The 23,948-nt window shown below is 40.7% G+C and overlaps 2 protein-coding genes across 9 annotated transcripts in view; one reads left to right on the top strand and one right to left on the bottom strand.

Moving 5' to 3' along the window:
- Positions 1 to 3,198: 3,198 nt before the first annotated feature.
- prss35 (serine protease 35) lies at positions 3,199 to 9,184 on the top strand. The gene is given in 3 exon segments (XM_038712127.1): positions 3,199 to 3,438; positions 6,701 to 7,341; positions 7,344 to 9,184. Coding segments are annotated over 2 exon segments (1,272 nt in total). The 5' UTR covers positions 3,199 to 3,438; positions 6,701 to 6,719; the 3' UTR covers positions 7,994 to 9,184.
- A 147-nt stretch (positions 9,185 to 9,331) lies between these two features.
- snap91a (synaptosome associated protein 91a) overlaps positions 9,332 to 23,948 on the bottom strand; it is a 59,635-nt gene continuing 45,018 nt past the window's right edge. For 3 of the 8 annotated variants that reach the window (XM_038712118.1, XM_038712122.1, XM_038712120.1), the window contains 12 exons: positions 21,831 to 22,118; positions 20,322 to 20,390; positions 19,840 to 19,956; positions 18,905 to 18,976; positions 15,873 to 16,100; positions 13,677 to 13,865; positions 13,556 to 13,574; positions 13,227 to 13,317; positions 12,916 to 13,014; positions 12,582 to 12,719; positions 12,295 to 12,383; positions 9,332 to 11,545 (listed from right to left, as the gene is read on the bottom strand). In XM_038712118.1, coding sequence (XP_038568046.1) covers positions 12,303 to 12,383; positions 12,582 to 12,719; positions 12,916 to 13,014; positions 13,227 to 13,317; positions 13,556 to 13,574; positions 13,677 to 13,865; positions 15,873 to 16,100; positions 18,905 to 18,976; positions 19,840 to 19,956; positions 20,322 to 20,390; positions 21,831 to 22,118 — 1,391 coding nt within the window. In that variant the 3' untranslated portion in view covers positions 9,332 to 11,545; positions 12,295 to 12,302. Of the gene's footprint in view, positions 11,546 to 12,294; positions 12,384 to 12,581; positions 12,720 to 12,915; positions 13,015 to 13,226; positions 13,318 to 13,555; positions 13,575 to 13,676; positions 13,866 to 15,872; positions 16,101 to 18,904; positions 18,977 to 19,839; positions 19,957 to 20,321; positions 20,399 to 20,687; positions 20,771 to 21,830; positions 22,119 to 23,948 lie in introns of those variants that run through there. The other 5 variants (XM_038712125.1, XM_038712119.1, XM_038712121.1 and 2 more) reach the window with 5 other exon arrangements.

The raw sequence follows: 23,948 nt of genomic DNA, 5'->3' as shown, positions 1-23,948 counted from the left end.
CATGGTGCACTCGAGTCGATAATCTCTCAGGGATCCGTGTATGTTTACAGTCCCTACAGCCACAGTATATTGTCACTGAACAATGGGTCAATCCTTAACATGGTGAGCCTGAAGGAGGACTCAGGACTTTACCCAGAGAGAGGAGGAGGGAGAGAAAATGTACCTCCTATTCTAACCCACACAGCTCAGAAGACATTAGGCTTTGCAGATGTACTGTGTGTGCAGTGTTCACATGCGCGTGTGTGATCACCACCCACATGGATGAGCATCCATCATGATCCTTTACATGCTGGTCAGGTGTGCAGGCCACCCAAGTCTTCCGTCTGTCTCTATGTCTTTCACACACTCACACTTGTTTGTTCCTCTATCCCTGAAGGGACATCTCATTGCCATAATGCATTCCCTATCCCCTTACCCTAACCTTAACCCAATTGTAACCCGGACCCTAAAACCAAGTCTTAACCCTCAAAAAGCAGTATCTACCTCAATTTTTGTCCCCACATTGACACGAGACCCCATTGTTTACAGTGTGAGTCCCCACCAGGATGTAAAAACATGAAACACAAACACACAGTTTCAGGAGAAGGTGTAATTTTATGAGCAGTTTGCTGAAATCAGTAGAACTGGTGCAAAGCCTGCTTTAAATCAAAGTGACTGACAGAGTGGATCAGTTTCACATCCAAATGACATCCTCTACTCCTCGATCCCTCTTGAGCCAGATGTGTATCATCACACCCCCCCCCTTTCTCTCCCTCATTACACACATATTTTCCGTGCCTTTTCTTGGCTGATTGAGACTTCAGTGAGTCACCGTGGCATTCCTCCTCTGTGGGCCAGAGGCCCTGGTGTCTTCCCTTTGGTCTTGACCCTGCACGATGCAAAGACTAAACACAAAAATAGATTGGATCACAGTCCACTTCTTGTTACACTGTAGAGGCAGTAAGCGGCCGGGGGCTAAGAGATAATAAAAGCAAACATAAAGGTTGATAAGGTACAGTGTCAAATTTCATTCTATTGTGCATATGTCATGTGCACACATTTTTCAGTTCAAATAAACATTTAAATAGGCCTGCTCAAAAAGAAGACAACGTGCACCACATTTTCTGTGAGAATATGTTTTGAAGATGAAGATATATATATATATATATGCACATCTGGGCAGATATTTGACCACATACAAACGATGAGTACAGACTGACTGACTCTGACTGTATATTCTCAGATTGTTGCATTTGAATATGTCACACATTGCCTGTCAGATTTGTTTAGTTCAGTTATCTGCCGTTTCTGTTTTTTAGTTCGTTGTATTCTTGTCCTGTCTGCTTATGTTCTTGTTAGTATGTTGTATTCATCACTCTGATCTGTTCTGTATTATTTTGATATAATCTGTGCCTGCCTTAGTTTTTTTAAAATTCTGTTTCTGTCTGATGTTTGTTAATAGTTTCCGTATCACCGTGCTTGGGTTCTATCTGTCTTCTTGTGTTTGGTATTGTTTTGGTATTTTTCTTATTTCTGATTTGTTCCATTTTAGTTTCATGATCTATCTGTTCAGTGTCCGTTTCCCTGTTTTATAGTTGAGCAGTGTTTGTCTGTTTACTTGGTTTATTCTGTAGTTGTCTGGTGTTTGAATCTTGCTTCTGTCATTCAGTTCAATTCAAATTAGCTTTATTGGCTTGAATGTGGAACAACAATATTGCCAAAGCATCATACAAACTACATAAGAACACTCAACCCCAGACATTTCATTAAACAAGTCATTAAAGCGTAAAGTATGTGTGTTTGTGTTAAAAAATAAAATTAAAAAAAAATATATATTAAAAATTAAATTAAATAAATAAATAAAACAGTATGTGAGCGTGTGTGTGTGTGTGTGTGTGTGTGTGTGTGTGTGTGTGTATTAATAGACAAAAAATTTAAAAAAAATTAATTGATTTTGAAAATTTGTTTCCACTGGTTGTCCTCACTTCATGGCAAGAGGAGACATATTTTGCAGCAATTATTTGACATTTGAGTTTCTGTGTGTCTGATATAAATTTGAATTCGGGGTATATTTGGGAAATGTTTGCAAAGTGTTTTTGTCTTAGTGTTTTATATTTAGGGCATGAAGTTAGAAAGTGCAGCTCTGTCTCTACCTGTCCTGTGTTACACTGGGAGCAGAGTCTCTCCTCTTGTGGTAGCCAACTCTGTCTGTCCCTTTTCTATGGCCAGGCTGTGTTCACTCAGTCTGTATGTTGTCAACATTTTTCTTAGTTTAGGAAATTTTATTGTGCTCAGGTAATTTGCCAGTGTGAATTCTCTTTTTAGGGTCAGACAACATTGTAATTTAATTTACTTTAGCTTGTTGTGCTCTGTCCTGTGTCATGCCCTTCTCTGCCTGTTCTGGATCTGTGTCCTGTTGCCTAATAACAAATTAGATTAGGATTCTTTGTTCATTTTGGATTATCTGCTTTGGTTTCTTTGGACTCAGCCACTCAGCTTGAAAGTTTGCTCACTTTTGTTTTGCCTTAAGAAATCATCAAACTGTCCTCAGCCTGAACCACACACACCACTTGTGACAGAATACTTGTTAGAAGCCTGAACAGGTAAAAGTCTTCAGTATATTGTACAAGAAAAACAAAATGTTAGAGAAAAGTGAGGAAAAACAAATAGACATTTGGATATAAGAAGAATGTTTTTTCTTCTTTCCTATTGTCTCATGACCCACATTTACAGCACCAGACAGACCTTGACACCTTGGGGAGGGGGCTCTGACCCCTAAATCAGGTCTTCCAGCACCAATGTAGTATGTTTATTTTACATGGGGTAAAGGTCGAAAGGTGCGAAAGGTCATCACATGCCAGGCAATGTGGGTGCATTTAGACATTAAGGTGCCTAGTGTTCACACTCCACTGGGCTTGTAGAATAAAAGTGCTGCAGATGTTGAGGCTCCCATGGCTCACAATGGAAACGCCTGAGAAACTATTGTAGAGGGCAGTGGAACTAATTCCTTCTCAGTCCGCTGAAAGTCCCATTGACTGAGCCTCTCCTCCTGCTGCCTGGCTGGGCTACAGCCTGCTGTGTACCAGCTCACCTCCCGACTGGGCTGCTGCATGGACGGGCTTCGCCCAGTTCAGCCTGGTCCCGCCCATATGCGAACAGCTTTTGACACAACTGGAGAAAAAAAAAGAAAATAAGTGATTTTCAGATCCCCCCATCCCCCTCGCTCCCGCCCTCCTCCTCAGCATCAAGTGCAGCCGGAGCACAGTGTCCCGGCTGCGACTTTCTCTCAGCCTCTTTGAAGAAGCAATGAGGAGAAGGGAGCCGTCGCCCTGCTGATACCAAGACGTCTGGGATGCAGTAACACAAGTTTGTTTTCTAGTGGGATCATATTTGTATATTTCCAGGGAAAACAAACAATACATTGCGGATTTGGCATATCCATCAATCGGATGCAAGCAGGTAGGAAGCCTTTGTCATTTTGCACAATTATTGCGATCTCTTGAGGCGACCATGCAGGAAATATGTTCTTTATTTGTTTGTTTTTTTAACGGTTTAGGCTATTTAATATCTTTGGATTAATATCTTTGCAATTTTAGTAAAACCGATTTCTTTCCTTTTGGATTGTTGGATTGACTTTTGGATTCCCCCCAGAGGGTTTTAATACGATTTAGTAGCCATTCTTTATTCATATCTATATTTTAACCATTACTGTATTATTATTATAACTATTATTGATTTAAGTTAGGTTATTCAGTGCATCAGAAATATTTTTAAAGACAGTTTGCATAGATTCCTTTAAAATAAATAAACATGTCTCTCTGGAACAGATGTGGAATTACAGATGTTGAAAGTTTCATTGCATATCTAATTGAATGGGATATTTATTTTCATAACAATGCTAATGGTGATATTTGTTATTTTGGAACCAGGCTGAGAATTTTAAGAGGACATTTAGAATTTGAAAATTAAATATTTTTTATTGTAGGTTAAACTATTGGCATTGTCTAGTCCCGTGTTTTTTCTGTTAAACACTAGAGACTTCTGAGACTTAAATGTAAAAGTTGTGAAAACAAGTCAAAAGGAATGAAGTCACCTCTTTTAATAAATTTGGTGTTGAACTAGACAATACATAGTGACCCATGCTCACTGAGTTGGAGATGGAAAACTGCGCCACAGCGCCATCCTTTGGTCACTTGGTCTCCTGTGCGCTTGTCTTTTGACTCTCTCCACTGAGAGATAGAGCGGGCACCGATTTTTGTTCACTCAGCTGACTGCAGTGGAAAATAGTTCAAATGAGCGCCTTCTGTGACCAAGAGCCATCATGGCAGCATATCAGTTTCCACTCTATGCTGAATAATTGCAGGCTTTCTTCTGGATTTGTGTTATGTCTGAGTCTGGCTGTGGGAGTGTGAAGTGAACAGAAACTAAGGGTCATTTTTGTATTCTCATTTATTGAAACTATTTTACAGCTCTTGTGGGCTTGTATTTTATTACCATCTGTTTTGAGCTGGTTAGATGTTGGCCAATGGGTATGTTTTATTGGACACTGTGCAGTAAACTTAAGCCAAACAGTCTCGTCTGCAGTTGGGCTCAGTTGGATGACAATGCACTTACTGACAAACCTGGAATTTGTAGTTTCAACTAAGAAAAGGGGATTGGGCAGTATTTATGCAATGGATGAGGCATTGATATGGTCCACAGGTGATGCTGTACATTCTCCCTCTCATTTTCACGCTGCACTAACATCTAATTGAAACGAAATGTGTGTCTGTGGACCCCCTGGCCAATCTAGGCTGCCCCCGAAAGGTTTGTCCTCCAGCTGGAAACCCCAGATGTCAGGCTGTCTGTCACACACCATTTAAACCCCTCAAGCAGCCAGAATTAATGGCTTTTCACTCTGGGCTTCTGTTTGAAATTAACTGTTGGATTTGCACTCCTGCTGCAACGCTCCTCAAGCAACGGCATCCAAATGCTTTTCTCCCCTTTTGTTTGGAATGGCCTGTGTGACCTCATCACCGCAGACATGCTGACAAAATGAAGCCTACTCTGTAGTTAAGTGATGGTCTGCTGAATCTATTAAAACGTACCCAAATTGTAATGTTCGTCGTAGGGTTATCAAGCATATTGGCAACATCTCACTTACACAGTAGAGGCACGAAGCAGCAAGCTGTCTGCAGCCTGCGCAGTCACCATGTTTGATGTCATTTGTATGCATGGACAAGGAGTGGAGCTAAGGAAACCAGATATGGTCATTACTGAAGGAGAAGGTTAACCATTGTGGCAAACCGCCAAGCCACTGTCTCAGCCCATTCAGAGGATCAGTGTTCATCCTCTCCTCCTCGCTGCCCGCAGCCTCCAGCAAGACACAGAGGACATAAATCTCCTCTTAACCACACAGTTAATGTTTAGTATCAGCTCCAGAGAAATGTTTTAAGTGTTATTTCTTCATACAGGCCTACAGAATGGCACAAATCCTTTTCTGCAAACTTTTTGGAGAAACTTTAAAGAACTACACTGGACTGCATGTGTTGTATTGCTGCTGAGCTGCCCTGAGTGAGGGGCTGTGGATCAGTTGGATGTCTCTAATGTTCCGGACTAAAGTGCCACCGTGTGGCTGTAAATGGATCTGTATTTATTTTATCTACCTGGAGTTGTCAACATAGGGTATAAGACATTCTCAGTTCAGGGAAATCCATGTTCCAAACAAGATCATTTGTCTACAATACAGTGCTGTATGTCTTTTCCTTACTAAGCTAAGGTGAATAGTACTAAGTAAATATCACTAAATTATCAGTGTCACAAACTCAATCCATAGCATTTTGCAATCATGATGTGTGTTGCAGATAGCTGGTCGTTTAATGAACAGAAACTATTTAAACAAGCAACAGGCTGAATTTAGACTGCATCATAATATTAAGGTGTTATGAAAGGTTATCGCATGCTGCTCTGTTTGAATGGTGATATGACTGCTCAGCTTAAATAAACCAGGGTAAGAGTCTACAGCCTTACAGCAGCTCTTTGTGGCTGTACTTAGGCACTGATGTGCTAAATGAGAATATGTTCCCACTTACAAAGCTGACATGCTGATGTTTCACAGGTGTATAACATTTACCATAGTACATCTCAGATTAGCGTGTTAGCATGCTGACATTTGGTAATTAACACTAAACGCAAAGCATAGCTGAGGCTGATGAGAACGCCAACAGTTTTGCTTGTATTTGGTCCTAAACCAAAGTACTGGACATATTGAAATTTTGACTGGATGGCGCTAGATATGGTCAGGTGATCACCAAAGTGATTACAATTCACCCTGAGGGGCACAAGAATGTGTATGCCAATGTGTACAAATACAGCAGATACCATTTCATGGTAGTCCATCCAGTAGTTGTTGAGACATATCACTCAAAACCACAAATGTAAACCTTGTGTTGGTCTTGAGGAAATGTCAGAGGATCAGGATCAAGCCATTAATGTCTGTATCAAAGTTCATAGCAATTCATCACCAGATCTTTCACTGGATAAGTGAAAACACCTGCTGTTGGCGCTAGAGAAGTTCGTCTAAATCATTAAGATTTATCCTCTGGGCACCATGGATATCTGTACCAAATGTTATGGCAGTCCATCCAGTCAAAAGTTAAATGTTCAGCAACTGTAAATCTTTGTAATAGAGATGCAAAGATACAAAGTTTCCCTAAGTCTTCCTCTTTTCCTTATATTTTAGAGCCAGGCCCAACTTAACAATGGGCCCCATACCCCTGTGTGTCCTGTTCCCTGTGACGGTGCTAGCTGTGGTGGTGGTTGTAGCTGCTGAGGAGAATGCAGTCGACGACGAGTATACCTGGCCCCACTGGAAGGTGCCTCTGGTAAGGAAAAGACGCACTGTGCCTCTCACCAGCCCAAACTTCTCAGCCCATCGTCAGTTGGAGCTGAGTGGGACCTGTGGGATTGAGTGTCAGCGTCGCCTCCCTGCCACCTCTCTGGACGACCTGGAGCAGTTCCTGTCCTATGAGACGGTTTATGAAAATGGTACACGCACGCATACCTCTATTTCTGTGCAGGGCCTCAATGAGCTGACTACCTGGTCCAGAAACATCTCATCTAGCTCCCGCCACAGACGAGAGGTGTATGGCACAGATACCCGCTTCACTATCTCTGATAAGCAGTTTTCCACCAAATATCCCTTCTCCACCTCTGTGAAGATCTCCACAGGATGCTCTGGGGTTCTTGTGTCACCTAAACACGTGCTGACAGCTGCCCACTGCATCCATGACGGGAAGGATTATCTAAATGGGGTACAGAAGCTGCGTGTTGGTTTTCTGAAGGACAAGTCCAGACGAGGCAAAGGGAAAGGAGGGCGAGGGAAGGCAAAAGGAGAAAGGGTGACAAAGGTAAAGAGGAAGTGCAGGAGATGGAGGAGATGGAGGAGGATGGTGGGAAAGGAGCCCGGAAAGGAAAAGGGAAAGGTAGAAAGAGCCGGAGTCGGCGAAGTGCGGAATCTGAGAAACCTTCATTCAGGTGGACCAGGGTCAAGAAGATCCAGGTGCCTAAGGGCTGGTTCAAAGGTGTGTCTGATGGACTGGCTGCGGATTATGACTACGCTGTTCTGGAGCTGAAGAAAGCGCCAAAAGTCAAGCACATGAATCTGGGTGTTATCCCCTCACTCAAGAAGCTCCCTGCTGGCAGGATCCACTTCTCTGGCTTTGATGATGACCGGCCTGGCAACCTAGTGTACCGGTTCTGCTCTGTCTCTGAGGAGTCCGATGATTTGTTGTACCAATACTGCGATGCCAAACCAGGCTCCAGCGGCTCAGGGGTCTACATCCGCCTCAAAGAACCTGGCAAGAAGAAGTGGAAGAGGAAGATCATCGGGGTTTTCTCTGGTCACCAGTGGGTGGACGTAAACGGGAATGGGATGCAGCAGGATTACAACGTGGCGGTGAGGATAACACCTCTTAAATATGCCCAGATCTGCTTCTGGGTCCATGGGGACTCAAGTGAGTGTCAGGTAGCCTAAGACAACACAGGATCCCCCCTTAACCACCTACCTACCTACCTGCTCCCACCCCCCACCTATTATCACCAACCAGGGGCCCGACGACTGCCTCTCCTCTTCCTGTTACCTCCTGCTATTCCATCACACACACACACACACACACACACACACACACACACACACCCACAGCCATACAGACTCTGTGTTGACAACAGGAACTGGTCAGCACATCAAGAGAACTGTGGCTCTCCAGCTTTTTTAATTTATTTGCTTAAAAACAACTGAGAAAAAAAAGTGTATTTTATGTATGTGCAGATCATTCAGATCTGCAATTTTGCTTTAAATGTTGACCTTTTTTTTTTCTTTTTTAAAGATTTGACCATTTTGGATACAATGTTGGAAAGTGTGTACATTCAAATGTTTGTTATCAAAGCCCCGGTACATTCAACTTATATTCCAAGTAGGATATGTATGGAGAAACTTGCATTTTAAAGTGTTCTCTCCCACTGTAACGATGAGCGCGTGCTTTGGCCTTGACAAAAGACCCAGGAGAAATTAATGTAACTTTTGTTCTGCGAATGAACTATATTGAGATAACTGTTTTTATAAACATTTTAATTGAACGAGCTTCTGTTTTGCATTTTGTATATCTAGAACTTTGACTTTGTTTGTTTTTTACAGCTACCTTTTTAAAAAAAAAACTATTTTTCTGTCTAAATAGAGAAAGGGTCCTCATGGATCCTGGATAGAAAATTTGTCACCATCTTTTTTCTGTTCTTGCCCTGCAGTGAAATGTGGTTTCATTGTTGTGCACATAATTATATCGGTGCTTATCCTGAAGACGTGGTGCTAATTTATAGAAATGTAAACTTTTCTTTTTGGGAGGCGGCGGCTTCTCAGAAATATTTTGATAGCCTAGTACTGTAACTATACTGTATTTAATGTGAGGCTACATATTCGGGTTGTGTTTGGATGGGACTGAACCATTTCACAATTTACTTGAGCCGTTTAGATTTCTCTAATTCTAAGGGTTAAACAAAATTACAAAAGCAACATTGTTATATAATAACACATTTAAATCTGGGATGTGATATTTTTTTCTTTTCATGTTGTTTATGTTCCAAAAATTCATCCGAGTATCCTTTTGAAAACCAAATACCTGAAATTAATGATGCAGATTGAGGACTACCAACCATTAAACCAAGATTAGTACTTTTGTGTGTGTGTGTGTATGTATGTGTTTGCAATGATGATCCTGGTTACAAAAATGTTTTTCCAAAGACGTAAATTCATAAAATACTCATCAAACTGACATTATTATAGTCTTTGTGATATGAAAGAAAAGAAATTGATGAGCAGTTTAATCCGTCATTGAATTTATTGCACCTCAAAGGGCTTACATGCACTGGGGAGGGTCATCGTAAATAAAATTAATTTACAAATAAACAAAAATACAATTTTAATTCAGTCATCTAAAATGTTAATAACCTCCCATTATTTTCTCTGAATCACATCAGATTCTCACAACCAGTTGATTATTCAGTCCACTGAAATGACAAGACACAGAGGAAGCTTTACATTAGTCTGGGTTACAGCACAAGACTGGGGCCTCAGGTGTTTAAATGCATATCAACATATTGATTCTACTGTCAGTCTGTGGGAACAAAGGAGCTTTGTGTTAAAATGCTTTTGGGGAACACGTCATGGCTAGACAGACAGTGGCCTGTACACATTGCTCCCTTGTGGTCACTTAAAATATGATTATGGGCCAAAGGACAGCAATCATCATGAACAACTTGAACAAACATTATGTCCAGACATCAATCAAATGGGAATTGTTGTCAAATCTCATTGTTTGTCTGCACTTTCTGCCTTAAATACAAAATTATCAAAGCAGCAGTGCAGATATTCACTTGATTTTGTCCAACTGCACTGGATGCAACAGGTTAGTATTAAGGAACTTAAAGGTACCCTGTAGAGAATTTGACCACTTGGTAGCTCTATGAGGCAACGTTTTGATGAGCGCTTTTTGTTTGTAAACATTGTAGATTTCAAAGTTTTAAGAATAAATTGGCTTTTCAAATGTCTTAAGAGGAAGTAAATGCATTCAAAACATTTGTTAGGCCTCAAAGAAACACACAAAGCTTATTTGGTGAGAAACAGGGAATGTAAACAGAACTTTGCTAAAAAAAAAAAAACAACAAAAAAAACTTTACAGGGTACCTTTAATATGTTCCTGAATCTGACTTTTGTGATGAGGTTTTCTAGTCACAGAGAAAAGTGAGCCACAAAAGTTCTTCCTCCTGGAGCACCATGTTGGTTTTCTGCTATTCTTTGAAATCTTGGGCGCAATATCAAACGTGACTTTATTTTTGTTCTGATTTGATCTGTCTGAACATAGAGTTTGGTATGACAATGGAATATCTTCCTCTAAATACAAAAAAAACAAAAACATACTGACCTGGTCATAGTTAAAATGAAATCACAGGCAATGGACATATCCACATGGGTAGTGTCAAAACCGCAGGTAGACACTTGTATAGTTACTTTGAAGGCTAGTTTGCGTGTACCTCTATGGCAATTAACCAAAGCATTTTCTCTGGAAGTAAGTTGCAAGATATGTTCTTTAATACCAATGCCAGCAAATATCAACAGCAGTCTGGAGGATTATTCTAAAAGAAACAGAACACATAAGAAAGATTGGACAAAAAGACAAAAAAAGAAACCACAAGTAAAAAATGAAACAAACAAAATGATCACTTCCTGGTCTGTTATGATTCAGGAGCCCATAGAAGCTGTTTCTTAATATACAGTATATTAATCTTATAGCTGTATTCATATTTGTTTCCAAATATTTTCAAAAGATGACAGGAAATAGAAGGTTACTCACACGACTTCTTACAATTTTTCATGTCCGATTCACATTTATATTTCTCTTCAACAGACATACAGAATAGAGACGTAATCCTCGCCAGAGAAATCTATGTACATCAAAGAGGACTTTTCTGTAAACAACACACAACATGTTTCTCCAAAAATCTACCTGGGCTTCGTTTCCCACTCTCATCCAATCAGAGAGGGACAAAGAAGAGCTCCTCCCCCTTTATAAGGAGGCGGGACACATAAGGGGCAGTGGGTGGAGCAAAGGACACCAAAGCACATCCATCATTCAACTCAACACTAGAAAGAAATCTAAACACATAAACCTTCACTTTCTCTCACATACTTTTGTGAACTTTTTTTGTTAGGGTTTTGAGTGATTTTGTTTAGACAAAAGATCAGTACATCTACCTAAGCACACACTTGTATTTTTTTGCTCATATATATCTATATATTTATCTATATATCTATATATGTATAGATTTATAGATATATACATATATATATAATCCGCTATGGTTCACTTTCACAGTTTGTGCTACAACATCACACGGGAGAAGGGTAGGGTGTTGAAGGGCGAGGTGGAGAAAAGAGGCTCTTATTAGGTTGAGTAGCTAAACATCACTGGCATCCTGAGATGTTGACAGACACCAGGTAATAGGTGAGAGGGCCCTGCTCCAGAGCGGAAAACAGCTGAAAGACAGAAAGTAGAGAACATTTCAACATAAGAGTCATGTGGTTCTCAACTCAAATAATGTGCAAGGTCTCTGCCAAAAGCTGAAAGTGATTTCATACTGATGCTGTGTTTACACAGCCAGTTGCTCAGTCAGTTTACCAAGTCACGTCTCAGAAAGTCAAACATTGCCTGATTTTGGAGAAAAGGACGCAGGTATCACCAAGGCCAAATAGTTTTTCAAGGTCTCTGCTAAAAGCTGACAGACAGTGATTTCATACTGATACTGTGTTTACACAGCACAATGACAAGTTAATAGCAAAGTGGTGATTTTGATAAAGAGGTTCAACCACTCTAATAATTCATTCAAGTATTCACTTTCAATATCCCATTTAAATTCAAAGATGGGTACTGAGATTTTAAAATGGACAACCAGCTCCATCTGCAGGTACTATACTATACTTAAGAGTAGGCATGATGGAGAGACAGTTATAAACAGTGCTTGTGATGTTTTTTAAAGCTGAAGTCATAAAGTCTGCAAACAAACAAATCCTCAGAACTCCATTCATGTATATAAACTATGATAAATAATATATACTAGTATAAAAATGAATGTCTGAGAAAATTAAAAGATTCTGGAAAACTTAAATCTTTATATTTTCAGTTGGTCCTTCAGTTCATTAAATGGAAAAGAAAATTTGCTCGATAACAAAAGTGCAGCACCAAAGTCTCTCAAACATTCCATACTGTATGTACCCTGGGCTCCCACCTGGGGCGTTATAAGAAGTCCTTGAGGTCGAGTTCTGCCAAAGGGTCCTTGGGTTTCTTGGGACTCTGGCTCGCAGGTCCTGGAGAAAGCTGAGATACAAGGAAACGAGGGAATGATTATAAGTTGAGTAGTGGTGGGTAAATACATCTCTACAAACATTTGACTGCATCTTTTTAGGCTGACATGAATCTTTGTAATGTACAAACTGATGTATAAAAACTGGTTTATTGTATGGGCTGCATAGATGAATGGCCATGCTGGTGACTAAAAGCTTTAGTAGTGATTACCGGTGCTCCTGGTGCAGCTGCTCCGGGTGTAGCTCCAGCTACTCCACTGAAGGGAGGTCTCATCATGGGCTGTCCCATCATAGGCTGCCCCATCATGGGTTGCATCATTGGAGCTCCAGGCCCTCCGGCAGGAGGCTGCTAAAACAGGGACCACAATGATTGGGAATTTCTGAAAGCTATGCAGATTAATAGCGTATTCCTTTGAGATGATCTGGACATATAAACATTTGTAATCTATACACATGTAGTTTTGAGTTGCAGATTCCAAAGCTGGTGAGGGCTCACTGAAAAAAACAAACATAGAGAATACACAGTGAATGAAAATAAAACTCACCATCCCAAACCCAGGCTGTGCATGTGTCATTGGTGGCACCATGGCTGCAGCAGGTGGAGCTACTCCAGGTGCCCCTGGAGCTCCAGGGGGGGCACCAGCCTAGAAAGACAGAAAGAAGAGGTTACATCAGCAAAACCTGTGTATTCTTTAAACCTTTGCCACACAACCTCAGCATAAATGTTTGTATCCTGGTCGCAATAATGAACTACAACAAAAATATATATATATAACAAAGCTTTTGTCATGTGTATCTTTGTTGCTTGAGAGAGAAATGAGTATAGGGAGGGGGGGGGTGCCCGTGCTGTTCTTACCATAGGGGCTCCTGGTGTGCCCCAGCTTGTGGGAGCTACCTTTGGCATCCAGTTGGCGCCTCCCGTCAGCTTCTTCTCACTCTGTGGGTCCCTAAAGGTAAGGTTTGTCAAAATAAGACTAGTGTGAAGTTTTGGTCATAGGATGAAAAAACATCTAAATAGCTGACAAACAAAATGAAACCAAACTGAAAAACTTAGCTCAAAACATTTGGGAAGGCATTATGTTCAAACATACACCTTCATGTATGTATGTATTTGGGGGTGCCCCTTTATGAGCCTACACAAGCATCATGCATTTATAGAATTCACATCTTTAAACACACACTTACTTTTTCTTTACTCCAAGGTCTGAACAGAAGAAAGAAAGAAGATTCGAGTTAAATTTCTACTCGATATCGACATATTGATCATAAACCAAAATGATTGAGGTCCAGACGGGCTGCAGTCTACCTCCAATCAGGTTGGCCAGTGACGAGTCCAGGTCGCCACCGATGGTTTTGGTAGGAGGTGGGGTGGCGGCTGTAATGCCTCCCGCTGCGACAGGAGTTCCCATGCTTCCTGCTGTGCTTCCAGCAGTGCTGCCCCCGGTGCTCTGGGGCGTTACAGCGGGCATCAGCAAGTCGCCTAACCCATCAAACACTTGGGGAGAGGGTGGGAATGGCGAGACATCAGAGAAACAACACAGATTACAAACCTGCAAATCCCTAATCTAGCTATAACACAAGCAGTGGGAAGATGAGACCAGACGGTACGGTGAAGGGGACACAATGTAGGACTGTACTGTAAATATATTTGAGCATTCAAAGGAGCAGCAACTACCCTCACTTGACTAGTTGCTCAACCAGTTTACTTAGTCACATATCAGGAAGTCAAACAAGAATAAAGCACTGGTTTTGAACCAGGTGTCATCAAGGCCAAACAGTCTACAGGTTTTCATTCCAATTAACCACTACTGAAGTATTGTGTTGTTGAGAGTTGGATGAGGGTGTATTCACTAAGGCAGTGGCACCCAGCCATTTTTTGTTTGACGTCCTCAACACAACTTGTCATGTTACAAACATTTGAATTGATTTTAAACTGGATGTTATTATCGATTATACAAAACAATAGTCTTTTAATATAATTGAACAGTCAGTGTGGTCGAGTTTGTATTTGTACTACTACTTGGAGTGGCAGAAGCTGGACATTTAAATAGTTTATCCATTACTTTTAGGTAACTTAACGGTTTAATACTTTTAGTTAACTATTTCATCTGTGTGATACTTTGAGTTAACTTTAATTTAAACAACTGTGCTTCTGATTGGTTAGAACTCGTTGCATCTGTTGGTTCAGATTAGTTAAGGTTAAGGGTGGGGCTAGGGTTAGCCAATCAGAGGCAGAGTAGGGTTCAGGTTCAATTGTGTCTGTGAAATGAGAGTTGTTGAAACTATGGCAGGAAAAAATAAAGCATTTCAATTATTATTTAGCTTTTAACTATTTCAATCATTTATCCAGTACTTTTAGCGAACTGTTTAGAGTTCTCAATTAATTTGCTAACTAGCTTTAAAGCACTTTGAATCACATACTTTTTAGATGTTATTCCTGACTCACTACGTGGATATTACTGCAAAACAACCCCTGGGGCACAAGTGCCCCTGGTTTGGAACCAATGCACTATGGGATAATGTACAAATTATTGATTTGAATTGTTTTACAGGCTTCATGGGGCCTAATTAACAGGTTTCCACCGCTGAAAATGTTTGCTGTAACTTTAAACTATAGTGTAGCAGAACCTGCAACATCTAATCCATATTTACAGTTAAGGGTTCATATAAGCACATTTAAAGGAAATCTTTTGTGTTTCTGACCTGTGCAGTAATCAAAGCATTTTCACTACAATGTCATGCATTTTAACGGAAAAATCTACAATTTAAAGCTATTTCTGCAGTGCTACAGGAGTGATATTAAAACCTGTAGACTCTGGCTTGATGAGATGTGGTTCCTATAAGAGCCGCTGCTATAAATGGTCCAAAATAAAATCCTCAAAAGCTTCAACGTGAAAAAAATAAGATACATTGTACAAACATAAACAACAATACAGCAAGCCTTGTCTCGTGCAGGAGACAATCAGGTTCATGCAAAGACGCAGAGGGTGAGACTTGTCCAAGCTGCACATGCTGTGATGAACTGCGAGATTGAACTCACCAATTAAAGATTAGAAGAAGCAAGCAATGACCCAGCAGAGTGGAAGGGGTGTGGATAAGGGTGAAGAGGGAAATAAAAATGGAGCAGAAGAGAAAAAGTGTGTAGCGGAAAGAAAAAGGTATACATTTGAGAAGGTGTACAAGAGAAGAGATTGAGAAAAAACTGCGAGATTTTGGCGAGAGAGGCAGCAGTGCTGAGGAGTTAAGCAGTCAGCAGAAATAAGGGGGACAGGGACAGCATCACATCAGTGTATCATTCATGCAGTAGTCAAGCTCTCAGCAGGAAGAGATAACGTAGTCATGGTTAGGGAACCAGAGCAGATTAATGCACATCAAGCTGAAGACCTGTGCAAATATGGATAAAATACTACAAATTCTTTTGTTATTTCGCTTTTCACAAGACATGGCAATGAAATAGATTAAAGAAATGAAACAGAAATTACAAATATTATGATCCACTTACTTGAAGCATCAAAGCCACCAGAGGGCACCGGTGTGGTGGTTGCAGGTTCTGGTACTGCTACTGCTGCCACTGCAGCAGGTAAAGGTGGTGTTGGAGAGGTAAGGGAGCCTAGAACATCAAAGCCAGACTCCAGGAGGTCATTCTGCACTGGACCTGAGGCCAGAGCTGGAGCCAAGGCAGGAGCCAGAGCTGGGGCAGCGGTGGGAGCCAGGGTAGGGGACATCAGGCCTGAGGTGGATCACAGACATGACTGTAACTGTGACATTGTATTTAGTTCACTTTAGTTTTGTTAATATATAAATCATGTATTACTGACAGTGGTAGAAAGTAACTGTAATTAAGTTCTTCTGTTTTATGCTTAATACTTTTAATCCACAATAAGGCTGCAGCTAATAATGATTTTAGTACTCAAAGCTTTCATAGATTATTTCAACGATTCATCGATGCGTCGTTCAAGAAGTACTTCTGCTTGGTGGTGCCCCCCCCAACAGGGTCAGCTGTGCATGTTTATAGGTGATAGATATTTATTGGCTTTTGGAAATTTTGTTTTATGGTGGACGGACTGTGACACTTCAGAGTTGTTGTTTTCTTTAGCTTGAAATAATCCCATACTTTGGACACTTTCTTGTTTGTCCACCCTATTTTCTCTCTCTTCCTCCACTTTGCAAACAGCGCATCATAATCACGGCATGCAAGCGCGATGTGCAACAGTTATAAATGTCCGTACGAAACAGTCTGCTATATAGTGATATGGATTAAACGAAGCCTCGATGCAAAGAATTTGCGTCGATGCACTTTAGTAAACGATTTAATCGATGAATCGTTTCAGCCCTACTCCACAATTTTAGGGGGAACATTTTTGTACATGTACATTATGTACATGTATCTGACAGCTATTATCATGAGTTATTTTCAGATTAAGATTTTAAATAAATAAAACACAACGACACAAAAATTGTACCCAATATAAAGCAGTGCCTAAGTAGCTGAGTTGTTGGGAGTTCCACCAAATAGTAATTTCCCCACTAAACTTGGATTCTCAGATGATTTAATTTATAGTATGAGGCTCAAAGAGGTGAGATTATTCAATATTTCACAATAAAAGGTAAAGATTAGAGGAAAAAATGAATGACAATTTCAGTAGCAGAATTATTTATTTTTTCCTATCCGTTTAACCATCTCATGAATCTCAGATTTATCTGGTGACCCAATATAAAGTAGTTAAATCTAGATCCACCTTTTCCAGTGTCAACAATAAAATATTGCTTGTGCAACGATGCATCAGTCTTAACAGTCTAATAATGTCACATATTATAATATTGCAGTCACAGGAGACATTTTTCTGGAAGATGACTTTTACTTTAGTAATTTCTTCTGATAATGTTCTATGGTAACCGGCAGTGCTTGTAGAAGCAGCAACTTTTGTTTTTTATCTGTTTTTTCCGGCTTTATTGCCAAAACATGCGTTACCTCTGACGTAAATAAAGTCCCTGGAAGAGCAGCAGACCACAATCCACCCGGCCCAAACAACCGGACCAGGTGCCATGGCGGGTGTGGTGATCGCTCAGAGGAGAGAAAATAGAGCCAGGAGGGGAGCCATGCTGGCCCGGCTTGGACTTAATTCTGCTCCTAAAGGTCCGGTCTGGACAAAATGGGACTCATGTTGACCAAGCAACAGAATTCAGAGACTGTTGTGCCCACATCGTTACAGAGACCTGCCCTCGGCAGGAGGTCCATATTCTGAGCTGTGAGTGCAAGACTCCGGCAAGATGAGAGGAAGTGGACTCTCTGTTTCGATGATGCTTGGTGCACAAACGCAGTCAAGCAAGACTGTTTCCCAAATGTCAGAATGTTTGTGGTGGAGCAGCAACCAGATGAAACTATCATCTGGTTGCTGCTGTTTACATTCACCCCAGACGCAAATAAAAAAATGCACTGTGTAATGTTCGGGGTGTACACGTGTACATACGTCTGTATATATGTTTAGAAAAAACTGTATTGTTTTTAATGTATTATATATGTTACCATATTTTAATGTAGGTCTACACTTAATTATGTTGTGTGTGTAGCACGAAGGAACAACAAATTTTGTTTCATTATGCAGCCTTGTGCTGTATAATGACAAATAAACAACTTGTACCTTGTAATATTGAACCTTAACTGAGGCAAGATTTTTACTTGAAATGGAGTATTTTTATACATGTGTCACTGCTACATTTACTTTTAAAGGATCTGAACACTTTTTCTACCCCAGATACCTATAGATACAATATTCAATTTCCAAACAATTTGCATCGTTTTAGTAACAGTAACAAGTATATTTAGTAGACAGCCCAATACAAGTCTACAAAGTGTCTAGGTGTGCTGGTGTACACTTTACACACAATGGCTTACTGTGTATTGTAATAATAACTTGGAATACATCCATATTTTCAAAGCTGCTTCCACTCATAGTATCCAAAGGTCATACTGAAGCTTCATAGAGTGCATGCACATATGACTTGTCATGACTAATAGGCCGGATGCACATGAGGTCCTACATTCACATTTTGCATACTGAAAGTATATTCAGAAATGCTGCCATGCAAGTAGGACGTCTGACTCCATGCATTACTTTGTTGCGTGTGTTGAAAATGTCCTATTCTTTTTTCGAACAAAGACAAAAACATAAAGGAAGACACATTGAGCAGCAGTGACATAAATGAGATGGGATAGAGATTGGTATGATATCACTAGGAGATTATGGTGGACAGACATTTCCAAATGAGTCCAAAGCTACTTTGGAACTGCTGAGTAATAGAACTGAACCGGACCTGCCAAGTCTGTGTCAATATTAATTTGACAAATGCATCTCCATCATTACTTCCTGCTTAATTTCTTAATCAGCATAAAACATTTCAGTCAGTCATTTGCCAGCAGACAGTGGACATCTTATCAAAATTGCTGGTCCTTTCAGCCTTTCTAATTTCACTGTGATTTCCATAAAAACACTTCAGTGTAATCACAAAAAGTGACAGTCAGAGGAGTCTTACCTCCCAGCAGGTCGTCTCCAGGCCCTCCAGGGGCAGAGCTCTGCATCTCCTCCACAGGACTGCTGAAGGAGTCTGCAGGGCCATCCACAGCGCAGCATTGAGGGCAGAAAGGGGTGAGAGGTCAGCCCTCGATCACACACTGGGGCACAGTGGGTGGTAGGAGACAAGATTATCTTCATAAAGCAAACTACAACTGAAATTAAAACCAAAAGTGTACAAAATGTCAAATTATATTAAGAAAAACAATGGTTGGTGTGGTTAGAGAAAGGTTTCCATACTGTCAACTGGTGCTGTCATGTGATTCACTAGGTTTCAAGGGCATTAATGATGTGATGAAATGTGTATAGGCCTGTGATTTTATAGGCTAAATTACAAATGCATTACATGAATAAATTGGTTTGGTCTCACAAAAGTGTAATGAAAAAATTACCTTCAACAATATTGTTGAAATTAAATGGACATAGACAATATTTCAATGAATTCCTCATTGTTTTTCATGAGGAAAGAACGCAACAACAAAGTCCGAAATCAGATGCCAAGACAGATGACAGACCAACATTGTCGTACTTTCAGCCATGCCGTGCTAAAATCCTCAAAAGAGATGAACACTTCCTGTTTTTTATTTCAGTAGGATACATTCTCCACACTGCAATCCACACAGCATAATACTTATTTTGGGAATGTAACTGGTAGCTACTGCCAACCAGTGCCTGTATCTCAGATGTGTCAGACCACCACATCTAGACAATATCAGCCTCATTGGTACAAACGTTCACCCACAAACTTGCTGTAACAACTGAGAAGGATTAAAAATACCCAGAAGAGAAAAGTAAAATGATGAAATCCACAAACGTTAAAATAGGTCAAATTTAACAATGTATATGCAGCATATGTTGTTGTAAAGAGATGTGTATGTGTGCTCTGAGGTACAGTACCCAGCAGGTCAATGACAGGTGCCGGCTCTGCTTTGGGTGGAGTGGAGGCCTCTGGGACGGGAGATGCAGCAGGAGCAGCGACAGGAGCAGCAGCAGGAGCTGGAGATGTAAATGAGTCTGAACAGAGAGATGGGCAGAGAGAGAAGCAGGAAGGGATTAAAATACCCTCAAATCTAAATGACTACATTTATCAGTGGCAGCTTTATTTCAAAAGGGAGAATGCTTTGCTCATCCACTGTTATTAAGCCTATTCTAAAAGGCTAGCAGACATGCAGAGAGGAAGCAGGAAAAGGAAGCAGGAATCCCTGCATCGTAACTGTGTATCCACATCCTTGAAGCGTGCACCATTTGGAATTACAGGACTGGTGTGCAAGTGCATGGAGACACCGGCACCATGCAAAAACACTTGAGGCTGGTTGCACTCTTCATGAAAAAAGGAAGGGAAAACAGTGATGCAGTAAAGATAAAGCAGCTTAACTCACCGGTCACAATGTCTCCAGCAGGAGCTGCCTCGGGCAAAGGAGAGGGCCCGCGTGAAACAGCAGGAAGGTCTAATTTACCAACGCAAGCGAGAGGCAGAATACGAGAAAGAAGAAAACCATAGAGGTCGCAAAGAAAGCAAAGAAAAGTATTAGCGTGGCAGGTAGAAAGACACAGCGTAGGTAGAAAGCAGCCACGGAGACAATCCAAGACTTGACGAGTGGGACACATGCACAGTTCTCATACCACTATGAGGGACAAACCAAGACGTGTGGGGGATAAAAACTGTTGACAGAGGAGTGGAGGTATGGAAACCAGAAGAGATGAAGAGGTTCCACACACAGAGAAATGGATATCAACTCCTGTACCTGCACCAAAAGGTCTACGCTAGGAGTGGTAGCAGCTTTGGATTCTGTGGTAGGGCTTTGCGCAGGCATAGAATCAAACATATCTAAGAACAAGGACACACAATCATATATACATTCAGATTCCAGGTCCAGTGCATACAGAATGATGAGTTAAGAAGAGAGATGAGGGAAAGCAGAGAGAGCAGATATTTTGATTATTAAACGGGTAAGTTGCTGTGTATCTGTTCAGTGCAATGCAAAATGGAACAGTGCAAAAGTTAAAAGGGTATATTGATAAATTTCAGCATGAAGCTTTTCTGTATTTGCATCAGTGAATTTTGATTATATGACCAGAAATTATGGTTCAATTTGTCTCAAATCAGCAATGTGACATTACTGAGACATCACAGACTATTGCTAACATTTGCTAAGTATCACTAAATACAAAGCACAGCTGAGGCTGATGGGAATGTCATTTGACATGTATTTGATCGCAAAAAAAAGTACTGGATGGATGGATCTCATCCCAGCTCTCAGCTTTATATTTGAGTTACCAGTTCGCCTAACCTGCATGTCTTCTGGACGGTGGGAGCAAACCAGAGAACTCAGAGGAAACCCATAGCATTTATGAATGCTGACATTGAGCAATATTCCCTTTTTACAAAAGTGCATAAGCTACAATAAAGCATTCTCAGCTGTCAGTTTCTTAAGTATTGGTCACAAGCAGGAGAAGAAAACTATTTTCTTCACATCTTCACAACATTTGGCAGTCTGTTAGTATTAGGTTACTAATCAAAACAAATTGAGCCACCTCTGTTAATCAAAAGAGATAAAAGTCCATTCATATCCCTAGAGAATTTGGTCCCCAAACAATAATTATTGATGGCTTAACGTTTAACATAGCATACGGAATAAAATTTAAGCAGAGGAGCTCAAGATGCTTGATTAACTTGATAAAATGATCTGTATCTGAAGGAAAGGCATCATGAAAAATAACAAATAAAATCTGAAATGTAGGGACTGGGCAGGTTATTATCTATTGTCACTACTGTCATCATCAGCACTAGCAAGAGCAACACAGTCAACATTGTTATCAAAACCTATATCATCGTTATAATGCAGGGCAATGCAGTGAGAGGCATAATGAGAGCGAGAGGACTTTACCACCAAAGATATCTAGAGTCGGGGCGGCTGCAGACTCTGTGGTGGTGTCGATGGTGGTTGTGGTGGTAGTGGTGGTGGTGGAAGAAGGGGTAGGAGCAGCGGGAGCAGCGGGGGCAGCGGGGGCGACGATGGGGGCGACGATGGGGGCGACGATGGGGGCGACGATGGTCGGCGCCTCACTAGAGGTGGGAGGGGTGACAGCGGTGGCCCCCATGTCGGCGGGCCTCATAGCGAACAGGTCCAGCTCTGGAGCAATGTCCGCACTCCCCTCTGTCGTAGCGAAGGGGTCTTTAGGAAGAGTAGCAGGGGGGTAGTGTTGACGGATTGGGGGTTGGGGGGTTATGATTAAAGAAGAAGGGGTTGATGGGTGGATGGGGAAAGGAGGATTGAGTTTGTTAAAACAACAAACACTGTAAAAAGCCTTTTTGTAAGGCAAGACACCTTTGAAGCTCCAAATCAGGGTTAAAGGCACAAAGAAAGTAAACCATGCACACGGTCACTCATGAACTTGTGAACTACATCCACAAGCTACAACAGACAGTGGGAAACAATTCTCAGTAACTAATAACTGACTACAGTTGGTAGTGTAATTTTTGGTTAAATGACCCACTGACTAATAGTCAGTCATAATTTATGAGAACACCCAAATCATCCATGTGTCCTTGGTACATTGTTGGCTTTGTGATAACGCCAAGATGTTAGCATTATAGATGTTTAGTGATATTGTGCAGCTAGCATTGTATAAAAAAAATCTATGACATGCTATTAAGAGTGAGGACTTCATAAACAAGTGTTTTACAGCTTTCTACTTGGCTCAGTTACCCACAGACTGAGACCTTAGTACCAAGGCTGAAGAAAGATAGAAGATTACAGCACCTTCTTTCATGCTATTAAATATAAAATATAAAATATTTACATATAGTAGCCATTTCTACTCACTACTTCATATTTATGAAAAGAATGACTATGTGTGAAATCTCTAATTCAGTCTAGTAAAATCACTTATCTGTATTATTTACACTTGAAGTGCATAACTGAAAACACGACTGTGATGCTGTACTTGAGCTAAATGCTAAAATCAGCATGCTAACATGATCACAATTACTATGCTAACATGCTGACGATTATGCTAACACTAGCTAATCGCCATAAACCATAAGGTACAGTCGAGGCTGATGGGAATGTTAATAGTTTTTCAGGTATTTGATCACAAAACAAAATATTGGTAATGATAATCAGATAGGAGCCCATGACCATTAGGAAAAGTTTTCAAAACCTGGTGTGTCCTTTTTACTCTGATTAATACAGGAAGTCAGGTGTGGGTGCAGAATAAAGTTAATGCAGAAGGATTTTAAATAAACTGCAACTGTTTGTGTTAATGCTGTGTTTGGTAGGCTAAGCACAAACTAGATGTTCCATGAAGGAGTACTTTTAATTTCTGCAAGAATAACTTGCATAGACATTGTGGATTGCTCAGGTCATTGTCCTGTGATATACAGTGGGTACGGAAAGTATTCAGACCCCTTTAAATTTTTCACTCTTTGTTTCATTGCAGCCATTTTCCAAAAATCAAAAAAGTTCATTTTATTTCTCAGTAATGTACACTCAGCACCCCATCTTGACAGAAAAAAACAGAAATGTAGAAATTTTTGCAAATTTATTAAAAAAGAAAAACTGAAATATCACATGGTCATAAGTATTCAGACCCTTTGCTCAGTATTTAGTAGAAGCACCCTTTTGATCTAATACAGCCATGAGTCGTTTTGGGAAAGATGCAACAAGTTTTTCACATCTGGATTTGGGTATCCTCTGCCATTCCTCCTTGCAGATCCTCTCTAGTTCTGTCAGGTTGGATGGTAAACGTTGGTGGACAGCCATTTTCAGGTCTCTCCAGAGATGCTCAATTGGGTTTAAGTCAGGGCTCTGGCTGGGCCATTCAAGAACAGCCACGGAGTTGTTGTGAAGCCACTCCTTCGTTATTTTAGCGGTGTGCTTAGGGTCATTGTCTTGTTGGAAGGTAAACCTTCGGCCCAGTCTGAGGTCCAGAGCACTCTGGAAAAGGTTTTCGTCCAGGATATCCCTGTACTTGGCCGCATTCATCTTTCCCTCGATTGCAAC

Source organism: Micropterus salmoides, unplaced genomic scaffold, assembly GCF_014851395.1.
Source record: "Micropterus salmoides isolate LMB-PRFRI ecotype aquatic unplaced genomic scaffold, ASM1485139v1 Ms_hic_scaffold_11, whole genome shotgun sequence".
NCBI classification, from domain to species: domain Eukaryota; kingdom Metazoa; phylum Chordata; class Actinopteri; order Centrarchiformes; family Centrarchidae; genus Micropterus; species Micropterus salmoides.
The sequence above is the reverse complement of the archived record's forward strand: the minus strand, read 5'-3'. Positions and strand labels throughout refer to the sequence as shown.